Source organism: Tetrao urogallus, assembly GCF_951394365.1.
Source record: "Tetrao urogallus genome assembly, chromosome: Z".
NCBI lineage: Eukaryota > Metazoa > Chordata > Aves > Galliformes > Phasianidae > Tetrao > Tetrao urogallus.
The window spans coordinates 65164024-65181000 of NC_136816.1; the positions used below are offsets into that span (position 1 = coordinate 65164024).

At 39.7% G+C, this 16977-nt stretch overlaps 1 protein-coding gene across 1 annotated transcript in view; it reads left to right on the forward strand.

The window, feature by feature from the left end:
• NPR3 (natriuretic peptide receptor 3) overlaps positions 1-16977 on the forward strand; it is a gene marked incomplete at both ends in the record, with an annotated part of 40521 nt that overhangs the window by 9615 nt on the left and 13929 nt on the right. The window contains one exon of the mRNA XM_079548698.1: positions 2538-2704. Coding sequence (XP_079404824.1) covers positions 2538-2704 — 167 coding nt within the window. The remainder of the gene's footprint in view (positions 1-2537; positions 2705-16977) is intronic.

Consider the following 16977-nt stretch of genomic DNA (forward strand, 5'->3'; position numbering starts at 1 on the left):
CTACGGAATAATTCTTCTAATCATTTTTTTCTGTTTCTTTGCAAATTTTTCCAGTGAGGAGCAAAATAACTGTTGGAAACTGACTTGAGGTGGTCACTGCATGCAGGAAGCAAATGTGGTAGGGAAATGTAGAGACATTTTCTGTGAATTCTTTGTTCCCAGTGGCAAGGGGTGCTGGAATTTTAAGAGGCACATGATTTAAGAGTTGATGTGACAGACGATTGGCATTTTCCCTTTAAGCTCAGATGACTGTATTGCAGTTTGTTGTTGCCCTCTGTTCTGAATATTTTTAATTTTTCATAAGAGCAGACGCATTTAATGCCAAGAGAGCAATAATTGCAGATAAGTACTGTGGCAAGATTACATCCCACAAAACAATCCATGAAGGAATTTAAATATGGAAATTATTTCAGGAACTCTGTTATGCAAGTGCAACTTCTTGTTTCAGTGTCAGTATTTTTAAAAATAAATATGTATAATGTCCAAGACAGAAATTTATTCACATTCCACCAGCACTATCACTTTTTTAATATGAACCCACTCTTCTTAGTAGTCTGCCTTAGTAAGTGCAAAGCCATAGCAAACCCCTCCATGTTACAGTCTCTGTCATACTTTAAGTGCTGCACTTCTGAAAAGCAGGTACCCAACTGGGATGGAGGTTTTTCAAGCTTTAAGGCTCCAGCAAGGTTTGTACCCCTTTTTTGCATCCTCCTATGTATTTCTTTTTTGAAAGCAGTGAGAAGGACTGGGTACTGGCGAGGAAGGAAGCAGTGCTGCCTCTCAGGGCAAAATTGTGCTACAGGATGATAGCTGCTGTCCAGTGTTTCCACCCAGTCTGATAAATGGAGCCCTGATAAACATAATTTTGACCCTAAACCAAGTCAAGTTTCTTGAGTTTCTTTGTAAGAGAATGAAAGAGCTGGAAAAAAAAGCTGGTGGGAAGAAAGAATTACTGCTTGTGACCAATCCTTGCTGATGCTGAGCTGTGATAAGTAAGACTTTCCTGGGGTGAAAGAGAGGCAAAAGAGTTTCCATTTAATGAGAGTATTTTTCAGGGCACAGCTGGGTTTGATCTCCCTGCCCTGTGCTCTGTAACAGAAGCTGCCTTTGATCCAGAATCACCATGAGGAAAGAGTTTTCATCCTGAGAGATGCAAGCCTTTCATTGCTTTCTCCACACTCTTTGAGGAAGCAGAGCAATTCTTCCATTGCCTTTATTGCTTGTTGGTTTTTTGTTTGTTTTTGTTCAATAAAACAAAATCCCAGCAACAGTATCTGGTATACTGGGTATTCACCTGCTTTAGGGGGGCCTGATAGGTCTTGTACATGAATTTGATCTCACACAGACTCTCCTTGCAGGCTGCAGTGCCATGCAAACATTACTGAGGGTTTGACACCTGTACTCTGTTGTCACTATGCCATTAGCATCTTCCTTTAAAAAAAAAAAAAGAAAAAAAAATTATTTATTTATTTTTAAGCACAAAGTTCCCCAAGCATTTACTTATTTTGGTTCAGACAGCATCATGGTCCGCTAACTAAGCAGAGGAGCATATCCACTCTTATCCCAAGGTCATGTGTGTTCCCTGATTACCTTCGGGAGCTTAGTATTAGTCTTCATCATTGCTCATTTAGCCATGACAGGAGTTTCTCATGGTTGTTCCAAAAATAAAAAGATTGTCTAGTTTTGAATCATTTCTAAGTATTTAAGGCACACTGTTCAGGGCTATCACTGTTCTCTCTTTTATTAATTTTTTTATGCAAAGATAGCACAGAATCTGACCCAGGGCAACCTTTTCACTGAAACTTTAGATCAGGTTTTCAGGACCTCTTAGCATCACTGCTCATTAGATAGAAGGATTTTTCTGTTATGTAGCAGCTAGTCAACTATCTTGCTTTTAAAGTTATGATTAATTTACTGGTATTCTGAGTTAAATTATTTCCTTCTTTGACTATAAAATGCAGCACAGACACAGAATCCTGATTGTTTGTATGTTTTTTCCATTAAGAAAAATGATGCACTGGCAGCTGCTGCCCACATGGTTTTCTTCTTGACTGCAGTAGAAGAGCTGTCAGAGAAGTAGATACAGCATCTACCTCCTGTTGAGGGTGTTGATCATACTACTGACTTTATTGGAGCCATTCTGACTGCCCAGGACTAAATAGTGTTGCCAATGAGGTGACATGAAATAAAAACTTTGTGGTCAAATCCACCCTCACTTGTTGTAACTTAAATTTCTGTGATCAAGATCTGGCTTGTTCTTTGCTCTGAGATGTATTCTCATCATATTTAGACTTCAGCCCACCCTTTAAAAATAAGCAAGCACAGCATGGGAGTAAAGCTGTCTTTCCATTTGCACATTTACTTCCCATCAGCCATTCCTCACTGCCTGATTTCCAGCTTCTGGAGGAGGTTCAGTTTTCCCTTGTACTCCATCATCTCCCTAAAGTATGGGAAAGGGGACATTTGGATGGAAAAAGGAAGGTGGTCCTGTAGTGGAACCTAGTTTGCAGCTGAAAATGTGCCTATTTTTCTCTTAGGAAATGGCTCTTGGAGGAGAGGAGACAAGCATGACCTTGAAGCAAAGAAGGCATACTCATACCTCCAAACAATCACTCTGCTGAGGACTGTAAAGCCTGAGTTTGAGAAATTTTCCCTAGAAGTGAAAAGTTCTGTTCAGAAGCAAGGTCTGCACGAGGATGACTATGTAAGTACTTGGTAACACACTTCAGGTATTAGCATCTCTTTCAAGTAACTTAAAGCTCTCTTAAAGCAAAAGTAGCAGTGAGCCTCTTCAGAACAGAAACAACCTTGTTCAGTTCTAAAAAACTGGTTGCCTATACAGTGTTTTTTTTCCTCTTTCTTCCCTGAGGATAAAGCAAGTAGCAACTACAATAGATGTGTTTAGGTCTGTGCACCACTGTCTGTGGCCACTTCTGTGCACATCCTAAACATTTATGTTAAGAAATAGGTGATGTTTGAAGAGAGTTTGATCAGTCTTCATTTGTAGTAAGGAAGGGCTGTAATATAAAGCAGCTCACTAGGAATAATGGCTGTTGGGGAAAAAGTTTGAATCTCCTGCAGTTAAGAGTGTGAGACAAAGCTTTTCTTGCTATCATATATGCCTACAAAGAGAGGAATTAACCCATGAAGTCAGGCAAAATTTTGACTTCATAAGCTAAAGCAGTATGTTATGCTGCTTTTCAAACAAATTCAAATGTTGCTGGGAAGTAGACTATGAAATTAATATTCTGCAGAAAGGCTGAATTTGCTTGAAAGCGGTCATCTTGGCTGAAAGGGAGAGACATCCAGAGCATTCCTAAAGGAAGACTTGAGGGAATTTTTGCTCTAAATTCAAGAAAGTAACACAAAACTCCCGTTCACTAGCTTCCACATAGATACCTATCTCAGCTCTTTAAGAATTGTGTCTCTCTCTCCCCTGTGGTGGTATCATCATCTAATTCAGAGCAAAAGTGTGGACTTACTTTATTGAAAAGTACTAATTTAAATGTTATGTTGAGTCACATCAGTGGCTTGTATTGTAAAAATGAAGCTTTCACAGTGTCAGAAAATAATCTTTTGTTAGCATTCTTTGCCTCACATTACTAGAGAAATCCCAACTGGCAAGTTCAAGGTGCTACTCACTGAAGAACCTACTAAATGTGTTTTGAACAATGCATGGAACTAATTTGTGCTGTTCCTCCCATTTCCCTCTACGTGCCTTTTTGCAGATGTCACTTAGCAAGACATGTATCTTGAAAAATTGCCATTTGCTCTTGGTTGTGGTTGGTGAGAAATGCAAATTTGAATATTAAAGATCAGTCACCCTTGAAGAGTCTCAGTCATTTCTGGCATTTCTAATGCAAGCAGTGTGACATCTTCCCAGATGAAAGAAAGCTCAAACTACTGAGAGCTCAGGATGCTGTCTGCCCAGCTTATGGATGACAGGCTGTCTTAGGGAAAATGATTTGGATCAGGAAGCTTTGCTGTTCTGTAAGACGGAAGCCCACTGCAAACCTCGAGCCACTTCAGCATAGGTGCTGAGTTAAGGCCACTGGACAGATAAGAGCTGTGATATGGTCAAGCAGAATTGCATCCTGTACCCTCCAGTGCCAACAGGGAGAGATTTTGCAAGCAGGCTGTTGGGCAGACTCCTTCAACATTTTTGTACTTGCTGCTGGAAGTCTTTTTTTCTCAGGCTGTGGTTGCTTATATAATCAGGGTTGGTCATGCTCCTGGCAGTCTCAAGGCAGCTGCAGGGGTGCCTGGCTTCCCACTGCCTCAGCATCAACCTTTTGCCTACCTCAGAGGACCGCCTCGTCATATATTCTCTTCCTACCTGAGATTCAGAGCTTTTGCCTTGTTCCAACTGCTTCTGTGCCCAGGAATATCAGCCTTTGCCAAGCAGTAGCATGGGGCTCCCACTGCTGATATTTCTACTTGTCTGCCCACTCTTTCTTTGCCACTTGGCTTTATGAACACTTCCCAGAGGGGAAGGGAGAACACAGGGAGGACTCATGATTTATCTACACACACTGCAGTTTCCTTGACTTGCAGGAAACTCCTAGTGGAGGCTATGGGAATTTTGGACTCCCATGTAGGAGTTACCAATCTTGGCTATGGGGAAAAGAAGTTCTCTCCTATGAAGAAAGGCTGAGTGAACTGGGTCTGTTCAGCCTTGAGAAAAGAAGACTGAGAGGGGACCTGATCCAGGTCTATAAATATCTAAGGTGTGGGGAGCAGAATGGTGAGGCCAGACTCCTTTCAGTGGTGAGTGGAGACAGGACAAGGGGAAACGGCCGGAAACTGCAGCATAGGAAGTTTTGCACAAATGTGTGCAAGAACTTCTTTACAGTGAGGTGACGGAGCACTGGAACAGGCTGCCCAGGGAGGTGGTGGAGTCTCCTTCTCTGGAGATGTTCCAGACCTGCCTGGATGCCTACCTGTGCAACCTGGTGTAGGGAACCTGCTTTGGTAGGGGGGTTGGACTCTGATCTCTGGAGGTCCCTTCCAACCCCTACAATTCTGTCATTCTGTGAAAAGCAGAGCAGAATGTCCTAATATTGGATGCTTAATGTGTATACAACAAATTCTTCCACACCTGCTTTTTCACAGCTTTCTAACAAAGTGGGGAAATACAACTTAAGAGCACTGGGCTTGGGTTGAACATAACAAAAACACTGAGTGTGTTACATTCACATGTGTACGTGAATTTTTATAAATTTTCTGGTGCAAAACCATTTATGATGGATTTTGCCTTTTTTCAGTTTTGACAGTGAGAAAGAGATGGCTCATATTCTCTAATGGTTGTCTTGCTGCCATGTTGAGAGGGAAAACATTTCAAGGAGAAATAAGAAGCTAAAGTGAGAGCCAGTTCCTTCCTCTCTGAAGGGTATGAGCGTAGTGGATAGGCACCTCATTAACAGTACTTCTTTTGGCAGCATAAGAGGAAAGTGGCAGTGTTAGCTTCAAAGCATGCTGACCTGCGCTGTTTTCTCCAAGGGAAGCTCTCTAGGGAGAGGTCATTCAGCTGAGAGGGCTGGGAAGTGACAAAGACAGATTTTCTCTGCTGGATTCTGCTCCTCGAAACAAAACCTGTGGGGAAAGATGATCTGTGGTACAGTCTATCTCAAGTCCTATCAGCGGGTGTTGAAATGTAATCCTCATCCGTTTCTGCAAGCTGTGTCCCAAGAGGACAAATTCAGAGAAATTTGGATTTGAAGCATTTAGTGTTTCTGCTTCTCTGTGTGGATTTTTGCAGTGTTATGGGAAAAGTGGGCCCTGGATCTATGGCCTAAATTATCTCATAGTGACTCTAACTCAAACAAAAGTAGTTAGCGCTGCCATTTTGTCCTGGCCTCTTGCCAACATAATCCTAAAGGCATTATTATCTAGTAAAAAACAATATAATAAAAATGGAAAATAACCAGATGACAGAAGAAAAGATAAGGGAGACAGAAGGGGCAAAGTCCTAAAACACCAGCTGTCAAACTGCTGGACTAGAGAACACATGTGGCCCTTAGAGGACTGTTAGGTCAAAGAGTATTGGTCATCCTCATCTCCAGCTGTGAAATCACACAGAAATAAGTGGGGAAAAAAAAATAATCAGGACATGTGTTCTGGATGCATCTTTTCCATGTCAGAAATTGCTGTTGTTTTTGCAGGGGTGTTGCACTGTGATGGTGGGAAAAGTAAAAGAGTCCACATCTTTTGAGTGAGCAGGAAGGTATGAAAAAGACAATTTCTGTCAGGGAATCTCTGTTGTGTAGGAAGAAGTTTCCTTAAACACTTTTTTAACAAAACAGCTATGAAATTTAAGGGATATGAAGTGGTTCTGAGAAGTTATCTTATAATTGTCTGGATAGTCAGTAATTGTAGAGGATAGTGTTCCCTGCCTGCACAATCCTGTTGCATGATTTCAAGAAGCACCACGTTTTTGGTAGAAAGCCTGACCATTTTATTTACTGCTTACTTAGAGGCTGTTTTCTATAAAAATATACCCAAAGTGGGATTTTTTCCAAAAATCTGTTCATATACAGAGTTCAGGCATAGAGACAATAGAATTGCTTTAATGTTATTACACTTATAGCATTTTAATCAGCTTCCAATGTTGATTTATTGCCAAGATATTAACAGCAACATGTCCTGGGCTTTCTGGAGCAATTGAGACCCTTGGTTTAACAGCAAAATATGGGAATAGCTCTGCTTGCAGACCTGTAGCCTAGTTTAGGCAGCAATGGGAATTGCGTGCTTTTACTTGACAGAAGAATTTGAAACTGTCTTTGAATTGGTATGTACATAACTCCCAACAGATATTCTAGTTAAAAATGTTTATGAATAAATAGTGTTTCAGTTAAAGTATATGCATAAGCCATTTTTATTAAATAATGATGAACACATAATGAGTTGGCAGTATGGTGCAGTTTGGAAGTTCTTAATGCATCTTCTGTTCTTGACTCAGGCCTAGGATTCAATAAACACTTTTTAAAAATCTAACCCGTATTCTGAGCTGGGGTGATTTTACAGCCTGGGATATTTGCTTGTCTGAGGTTACAGACCACCCATGGCTTGTTTTTTCTTCTCATTTAAAAGCTGAAAGTGCAACTAATTAAATATTTCTGCCATGTTAACTACATGACAGTATTGTTTGCTGGGTGAATGCATGGGGTTTATCCTACCCACAGACCTTTTTGCAATGCTGAAAGTAGGCTGCAGGAGGAGGGAACTGCTGCCCAATTTGCATGTAAATCTTACTGAAAGAATGAGCACAGAGTCAGAGCTACATAGATTAATTAGATCAGCGAGATGCTACTGCCTTTTAGAAAGGGCAAGTCTGTTATTTTTTGGTTTTAGCTTTCTGAAATGAGAAATGATCAGCATCAGAACTGTTCAAGCTCCAACAGTTAACTATAAAAGCTACGTGGGAGGTAGCTGTGCTCATAAAGTTTATCATCCCATCCACAACATCCGTGCCAGACTCTTCCCTGTGTGTATTCCTTACGTCAGCCTTTTAATTAGGATTGTATACCAGCTAAGATAAGTGTTGGGAGAAGCAAGCAATTCAGTCATGTCACTGAGAGAGATGGTAAAAATATAACTGCTGTATTCAGCAGCGTATGTCCCACTTGTGTTTTTCAGACATAGCCAGGCAAAATTAACAACAGGGCAGGCTTTCGTGTCTCTTCTGACTACACCAGAATGGGAGAGAGTTTGGGGTTGATTTTTTAAAACTCTGCCAGGGAATAATTTGTTTAAATGAATTGGTCTATTCAGCTGCTGGAGTGCTTTGCTAATTGTGTTCAAAAGAATAAAAGCAAACCACAAGCTGCTTTCAGCAGCCGGAAACAAATGGGTTCACATGCCAGCTTATTAACAAGATGATTTCTATTTGTAAAATATATTTAGGATTTTTGAGACCAGCTTTTCATCCTGTGAAATTAATGAGACTTTTTTCAATTTCCATAGGAATGGGGTTGATCTCTGAACAGCTAATTTTTGTGAACATAACAGACACTTCTTTTTTATTTTGCTGAAGTTAATTGTTTCTCAATAATATAAAAGATCACTGTCTTCCAAACTGGAATCTTAGGGAAAGCTACAGTGTAATAGTATGTTATTTGCGGTTAACAGATGTCATAAAAGACAGGAAAAGAAAGAAATTATCATTCTCTTCCAGTAGATTTCTGTTTAGATTTTCTAGTCTGCCTAAGCATATTTTTGAAGCTGTTCAAACTATGAATGCGATAAAATAAAAGTAGGTATACCTGAAAATAGTAACATCTGAACTCTTTGGGAATGTAGAAGTTTAGAATTGATCCTCATATATATGTTGTATATTTTCCATAGCCCCATGTTTTCACTTTGGTTTCATAGACATCCACATTCCACTTTACTGAACAGACACACAGACATTTACAGGAAGGCACTATTTCTTTGAAGAACCTGCTAGAAATGCATTTTATTTTCCACTAATAAAGTGTGAAAAATATGCCTTTTAGCAAGGTATTAACCTTAAACTGTTTTCATTTATAAGGTGTCTGCATGCTAGTTGCATTGCTAGTGATCCAAAAGTTAGTATGTCCCATTAAAGTCTTATTTTTATTTATATTTATGGGAATTTTGCTACTGATATTAAGTAGTCCACAAGTTTGTCTCTCTGGTTTTTGAATGAATGCAGGAAAAAAGAACTATGCCTTTTGCCTCGTGCAAAATGACACTTGGAAAATGAAAGACCTTTGCTAACTGATTTTTTTAATCTTTTTTTTGCAGGTAGTAGATTTTACCTACCCCTTTCCCTAAGTAAATTGTGAAAGTAACACTGGGTTGAAAGCTTCTTTTTGAAGTGTAAAAAACAAAACAAAACAAAAAACAAAAACAAAAAAACAAAACCAGAACCTACAACAAATTCACATAAACCATGCATAAATTGTGTCCCATGTTGGGATGCTCCTTGTAGCAAGATGCGGTATAAAAACAGTGTCCTGGGTGGGAAGCTGCCTGCTGTGTACTAGCAGAGACATCTGCATGGCTCATCTCAAGCTACAGAAAAATTTACAGAGCAAAGATTGCAGTATTTTGTTTTCTTTAGGGATGTTAAGAAAGGGGCAATTCTTCAACACCCAAATTGTGTATTCCTGTTTCAAGGGCTGTGGAGCAAAAGAGCTGCTGCCTCCCCAGAGGCAGATCCCACATAGAGTTTCTTCAGCCACGCTTTCCTGTACTCATTTGGGCTACTGATACTGCAAAATCCATCCCTAAGAATAGAAGGGGACCCTGTGACATTCAAGTGACAATCTTCCAGGAAATTTTACAAAGGTGGAAATCAGTAATGCCACACATCTGTGAGCTCTTGCTACACTGGCACTCTCACTGCCAAGTGCTGGAAGCTTACACTGCCTGCAAGTAGCATTAAGACAGACCCTATCCTTCAAGGTCACACATCTTTTAACTGTAGAGGGGGCATAGCAGCCCCCATGCCTGAATGCTGTCCCCTCATGCAGAGAAGAATTAAGGAGCCAGCAGAATGTGTTTTGTCAGGTATTCAGTATCTGAAGGAAAATAACAAATATAAGTCATCTATTTTTAAAGTGTTTGGAATGAAAATAATTAATAGCTGCTTGGGGGTTTGCATTAGTTCTGTGTCATTGAGGTTTACAAGTCAGTATGGCCAGTTACCTTGGTATTTAATGGTAAATGATTTACTTCTCCCCCAGCACCTGAGTTTTGGTCCAGGGCACGCATGCCCCAGAGTGCCCTGTAGATGGGTGGCTGGTGCCAGGCAGGGGAATGCCAGAGTTCAGGCTCCGCCAAGGAAGGATGCAATCATGGATTACTTTCATGCCAGCAAAGCTGTTGCAGCCCTGGGGCTTTTAGATGAAAAGAGCAAGGGATATGAAATAACTGTCTGCCTGTGGGTTTTTTTTCTAAAAACTACTGTCTGTATGCTGCAATGAGTTTGTTACCTGCCTGGGTGAGAGCAATGGGGTCATGTCTGACTGTCCTCCACTTTCTCAAGGAGGTGGAAGTTAAGAGTGAGCCACTGTGCTGAAGCTTATGAATCCTATTTTTGTGTACCTATTCCTCGCCCAGTACTGAATAAGGAGCTTAAATGTCTAATCCTAGCTCTGAGGGTACTTCTGAGCTAAGCACCACTTTTGGCCATGCCTAAATGGTCCATGTTTATCCATACCTTACAATAGTTTTTAAAGCAAATGCCATGTTGGATAGCTTTTGCTAACTTGCTGCAAAGCAGAAAAAACACTTTCCTTCTGTAGTTCAGTGAGTAAATGTGATAAACTTATGTGGCTTTTTTTTCCTATCTAATTTTTACCAGCCCACCCTCATAGTATTTATTCACAAGCTAACACACCACAGGTAAATTCAGTGTGAGCCTGAGTTTCCACAGCAGTGATATAGCGGTTTTTGCCTGAGTTTTGCATGAGAACTGATGCGATCTTGAGAGTTCCTAGTATAGGAAATAAAATACTTCTATGATTTTTGTGGTTTGGTGATAAAGTTGAAGTCCAAAACTCCAAACAATTGCACAAAGATAAACAGTTAACAAAAAATGTCCTTCCTGTTTGTCCTAGCTCTGCATTTATTTAAACTAGTTAGCTTATTTTAGCAAGTGGAACTGATTTTTTTCAGTTGAGTGACTCTGTAGCCCTGAAAACTAAAACATATTCCTGCTTGAAAAGCTAACTCATTGGCATTTAAAACTTAAAACCTAGTGAAAGTACCGGTGTGGTTTTTTGGTTACAAGATATTTATCTGCAATTAAAATATCCTATCTGTTGCATAAAATGCTAAGTTAAAATGTAAGCATTCATTCCAACTGTAGAACAGGTTATCATCGAACTACCAATCTACAGGGTCCTTAAAATAGTCTCTTTATGACAAGCATGTTTAATTTCTGTGTGTTCCTCTCTGTGCTGAGAAGAATAGCCTGTTTAATACCTCGTGTTTTGCCACTGTGAATAGAAATACAGCTTCTGAATGTAGTTCTGTAACTCATCACATGAAGGACTGTTTGTTAGAAGGCAGGAAATCCTATAAATGTCAAATTTTTTAAATGATGGTTATATCTTTTATAGTTAGCATCCTTTCAGCATTCAGCCAGTGGTTATATAATTCTGTGTGCTAAAGATCCTTTGTGTTGATCAGTTACGTTTAGAAATTTCTTGTGAATATGGTGAGATGTATTCCTCCTTAGCTGTGGGAATCCATTAATACATACTCTGCCTCAATAGGGAGCTTGGAGTCCTTGGAGAAATGTTAAATACATGAATATTGTGTATGTAAACTATACATAAAGGAAAAATTCCCCTAAATGTTTATTCTGGAGGTAGCTCAGTTCTGATACAAAGCAGTGCTGCGTAACGGCTATAGCAGTTGTACTCCTTCGGGAACAGCATTAAAACACAATGTAGAATCCAAACTACAGATGGGTGAAGTGGCTGAAATCAGCTTGCTGATGAAATCAGTGTGCATGTTTGGCAGAGCCAGGAATTAAACCCATAAAGGATTGCAGGGGGGAAATCTGTCTCCAGGTCTCCAGAAGTGTTCTTGATCCCCAGACTGGGGCAATTCTCACTCGCCATCCCTGTGCTCTGGCTGTGCTCCTGGAAATCTGCAGAAAGTCCTGGGTTGGGTGATGTCAGACCGCAGGGTTTGGTCCAAAGTTCAGCAGCGACAGTGAGAGCGCCTTTATGTGCGTTGACTGTGGGTAAGGCTCTATCTAATTTGCTGAGCTGGAGATTCCCATGCCTGTATTTAATGGAAAGAGCAGGTTTGGGTTACATCTGGAAAGCTCTCTGTGCAGCCTGTTGGCAGCAGTCACTAGGTGTTTAAAGCTATTTCCTAGATGATGATGCAAGAGGGTTGCAAGCAATAAATAAGCAAACAATGGGCAACTCTCAGAAGCAGCGTGGTGGTGAGGCTTCTCCATTGTGCGCTTGCACATTGGCTGGGCTGCATCGTGCAAAACCAAAGTTTTACAGTGAGGCTCTCCTGCAGTCTAGAACTGAATAGGTCTCTGCTTCAATTCACTTCTGAAACAAAGGAACAGCTTGTGGCTGCTCTGGCTGGATGACAGTAAGTAAATCTCCCAGTTTTTCAAGAATGGGATATTTAGCAAAACAAGGAAGAGAATATAAAGAATGAGGAGGAGATAGAAAAGCAGAGAGATGGCTCTGTGGTTAGTTTTCTTCCCTTACCAAGAAAATAAACTTAACTGACAAAATCCTATCTGAAATTAGAGGCTTTTTCTTATTTTAAGTAAATTCCAGGCACTAGTTGTTAATTAACGAAAAGAAAATAAAAATACATTTCTTTTATTTCATTGTTGAACAATGAACCAGTTTCTGGTTCATCAGGCTTTGAATTGGGTGGCAGTTTTTCACTGTATTGTAGGTGATAAGTCAGGGGAAGCATCCCCTTGACTGGTGGAACAAGGGTTTGGCATAGCAAGCCAGCCCTGGCTAATCATCTGGGCAGGAAGAAAATCTAGGAGAGAATTTTGTTGCCCTTTCTCCTGCAACTGAGAGTAGATGCAATTGCAAGAATCAGTAGAAGCTGGGATCTGTCTAAATATTTTGTCTCTAAAATGATGCTTTCAGGCTCTTTCATGCTGGTGGTCAGCAGCAGATTTGCTACATTACACTGCTCAGTCTCAGGGGTACTCACATTCCTATTTCATCCACCTGTGTCTTCTCTCTTACACTTGAAACTGAAAACACTTGTGTCATGCATTAGAGAAAGGCTCACATCTCTGTCTCCAGTGCAGTCAGCATCACCACTGTACCAATATCAGGAGATGTAGAAGAGCAGGCAATATTCTTGGAAAAAGCCTTCTTAAGTTTAAAGGGAAGTGATGCTTTGTTCAACTGCAATGCTAATAAATTTGTCGAGGCTGATATTTTAACCTGTAATTTTAAAGCAGTGTGACCCTAACTTTGCAGAATTCTCTAACAGAATAGCGTGCACCTCTGTATAAAAAGGCTCATTTGGATTTCTGCATGCACATCACCTTCCTGTAAAAGTCTGAATTCATGATCCATTGAGAAATGCAACAGTGTTTGAATAAAGTAAGCATGATGATTTATTGCTATATGACATCTCCTCACACTTGGGAATGCTCATCATCCTCTTCTAAGATGTGATGTAGAATCCAGCCCAAAATTACAAATGAGGCTTTGGAAAATTATTTGTCCTTTTGAAAACCAAGTCCTAAGCTCTGGTATAATGACTTCTTGAGTACGTGCCAGCTTATGTATTTACACAGAGTTGGTATCAGCAGCTACATTAAGAGTTTCTCCTTGGTTACATCTGTGTTGCCCAGAATTTGGCATAACGCCAAGTGTGCTTTTCAGTTACGAATTAACATTGAGGAAATAGCATTGTCTGGAGAAGGCAGGTTTCTGTAATTATAGCTGTGACAGCACCTGTGGCAATAGCACAGTATCAGCAAATAGAAGTTCCAGTTCAAAAATTTCTGAAGAGTGTGTTGCTGGACTGTGAGTCATTCAGCAGAAGATGACCAGAGTTAGACATCCAGGAATGGATGTAGAAAAGTGAACATGAGGGTTTCTTGGAAAAACTCATAAAATAAGAATAGTTGTTACAATTGAGTTGCTGAAGAAGGATTAAAAAGTCTGGGTATGTTCCATGCAGTTCCTGCAGAGTCCTCACTAGTTCTGGCTGGGGCAGTAGTCCAACAACTGGAAAATCCCTGTGAATGTACAGGGAGGTAGATTCAGACATCTGCTTTGGGGAACGCTAGGTATTTGTTTTTGCACTGAGAGGTAGTAATGATCATCATTACTCCCCACCTTGCTCTGAAGTGGTGTAAATTACTCTAATTGTTTGCATTCAGATCTCAGCAGTTTCAGATGGAAGAGAATAACGTTACTTAACAGTCAAGAGAGCAGGGTATGGAAAATTATAGGACCTGCATAGTTGCAGCTTGGCTGTCTTCCATGTCGGTACTATTTTGCATTGCTGTGTATGTTGTTAACACCTTGGTATATATGGATTGTGTGGTCACACTATAGCTGCTTGGGGAACTATATAACTTTGAACTGCATAAAATTAATGTGATTTTTTTAAAATTCTTTTCTGACAAAATATGGTTAATTAGAGTAGAAAGGATCTGCTCATTAGTTGTATTTTACCCTGAATCAAGTGTGAAAGTAACAGGGAATATATCTTGGCAGAGGCCTTTCACTTATTTGCACTGCAGCCTCCAGAGAAGTTCAGTGCTGCCTGATGACACGCATGGTTGGATGGCTTTGCTGTGCAGTAGAGATTGGAGCCAGCACTATTTTAATAGACCTGATATTCAAATTACAGTCACAACATTTGAAGCTCAGCTTTAATTAAAAACAACAACAAAATTAAAAGCATAAACCAAAATGGAAAATCCTATCAAAAAATATTTTTATTAGAGCTTTAATTACCTATAAGATTAGTGTATATATTAATATACCTATTTATATATTAATATTAATGCCTTTTTTTAATCTGTGTAGTTTCATCCCGAGGTCTCTCTAATGTTGAATTACAGATTATTAGTTACTGTGGAGACTGTAACTGAAGCAACCTGTGAAGATGTCTCCACAATGACTTGACTTAAAAGTTTGACACGAAATGCAGAACTCCTCTAGCTCTTTTTAATCCTTTTTCTCTAATTAATGGTTGTGTATTTCTTGCACTGAAGGAAGGAGGGTTTTGAGCTCATTGTTGGGGTTTGTTTTTGACAAGTATTTGTTCTTACTGCCAGATATTCTGGAATACCAATAAATTCAGGCCAAAAAGTGTAAAAAACTGTTGAGAGAAAATAGTCTGCTTAATCATTTCTGATAGCCAAAATTCAGACTAAATGTAAAACAAAAGTCACATTTAAAAAAGAAAATGGAGAATAATAAAGAAAAGCCTTTGTACCAATGAGATACATGAGGTATAGTAACATTCAGAGTTATTATAGTCCAAGAAGGAACTCCTGGAACTATCTGGCTTGGGACACTGCTCTAGTAAATCAAAGGTGGTATCATGCACAGTCTGGCACAGTCTTTGCACTCTTTTTATTCTGAGGGGTCTGTTGTAAACAATCTTAGTCAAAAGTGAACAGGAGTGCAAAATGGACCTGAATAAGCTCTGGGCAGACAGAAGAGGGAACAAATGAACAACAAGCCCTTAAAAACTCTCAGCGTTACTGATCTTTGTAAAATTCTTCCTGTTTCAAGTATTGTGTACATTGTAGGTTAGAGTACTCCTGCACATCCTGCAACCCTGTCTCTGTGTAGGAGCATGGCAACTTATAAGTGATAGAGTAGGGTGAAAGGGAAGAAAACATTGTGCCTTTTGGTATGCTGTGTCTCCTTTCAAGAACTGGTGCTTGAAAATGTTGCTGGAATAATATGAAAGTAGTCAGCATGCCCAACATACAGCTTTAATTGGAAGTGCTTTCAAGCTATAATTATTGAATAGTATTGTTTTAGGAAAAGATGTAAAATGATATAGGTTACCAGTTTTACCTTGCTTTATAATGAAAGGTAAAATGATGGGGTTTGTGCAGGATAAGCTTTGAGATGGAACAGATGATCTTCTGATGATTTTTCAGTGTGATTTTTCCCCTGTAATATGAGGGTTTTTGAGCAAGAGGCAAAGCAGGTGTCTGCTGCAATAGCTCTCCAAACTGCTAAGTGAGATTTGCCAGCACTCATCTGGCAAGTCTGCAGAGTCTACAGGAGGATTTTCAGGCCAGTTGCAAGGGGAGATCGAGCAAGTTAGCTGACAAAATGGATTTTGAAGGTTGCTGTGTTACACTGAGAGGTCTTTGCCATGGACAAAGGAAGCAACAAAATAACTTTCCTTGAAATTGGTGCCAGCCACAAGCTGTAAATCACCCAACAGGGAGGTAAAGCAGCTAAATGGACTCATTTCTCTCCCTAAGAGAATGAGTGTCACATCAATAAAGCCCATGTTTGACTATCCAATGGCCACTTGGGCTCTGAGGCTGGCATATAACGCAGTTGTTGAGCTCTGTGGGTTTTTTGTTTTGTTTTGTTTTGTTTTTTAATCCTGAAATATTATCCCCCCTCACTGGCAAAGTTTGTCCTTGTCTGCACTCTGTCTATCAGCTTTTGTTATTCCACCAAAAGCCTGACTTTCACCTTTTCTTTCTCCTTTCTCTTCAGGTCAAAGTAGCTGCAGCTGCCAATTAGTCTTTGGCTCTCAGACTGAGCTAAGTTGTTCTGTGCCTTGGGTAGCACTATTGGCTTTTCCCCTGTAGTTGTGGTGCATTCTCTTAATGAAACATAGGCCAGACTTATCTAAAAGTCCAATTTTAAATGTCAGAGAAATATAAACTTTTGTATTATCAGTAAATAATTCTGAAATTCTCCTTATTGTTGGCAACTGGTTTAAGAGTGAAGGAATGTCTTGCATGTAATTACATTACCAGGAGTTGGTTAGTTCAGCTCAGCCAATCAGCTGTGTAATGCTTTTTATCTGTGGGGCAGTTATTTACTTAACTGTCTGCATTTTTTTATCTTTTAACTTTTTCAGTGCCTAACTAAAACTGTGGGAGTTTGAGTATTTAGCAACTTTATTTAGCAATATTTTTTGTTCTGTCAATATACTGCAGTGGAGGATAAGCTTAGTCTTTCTGTCCAAATTATTTACAGAAATGTGTTGTTCCCTGGAAATGGCAATAAGAGACCCCATTATATGGTGCAATCTGTACTTAGGCCTATGCTAGTTTTAGTACATCAGGAACTTTTCCATTGCAGAGAAACTATGAGTGAATGAGGACATTATTCTTCCAGCTGAAAAGATAAATCTTTCTGAATTATTTTACACCAAGCCAGATTGAGATGTGAATTGCTGCCTACAGGACAGAAATACCTGAGCTGCTCAAGCCACATGTGTCTGGTAATAATAATTCATTGCTTCATCACTGAAGCAGACCAGACTCTTGAT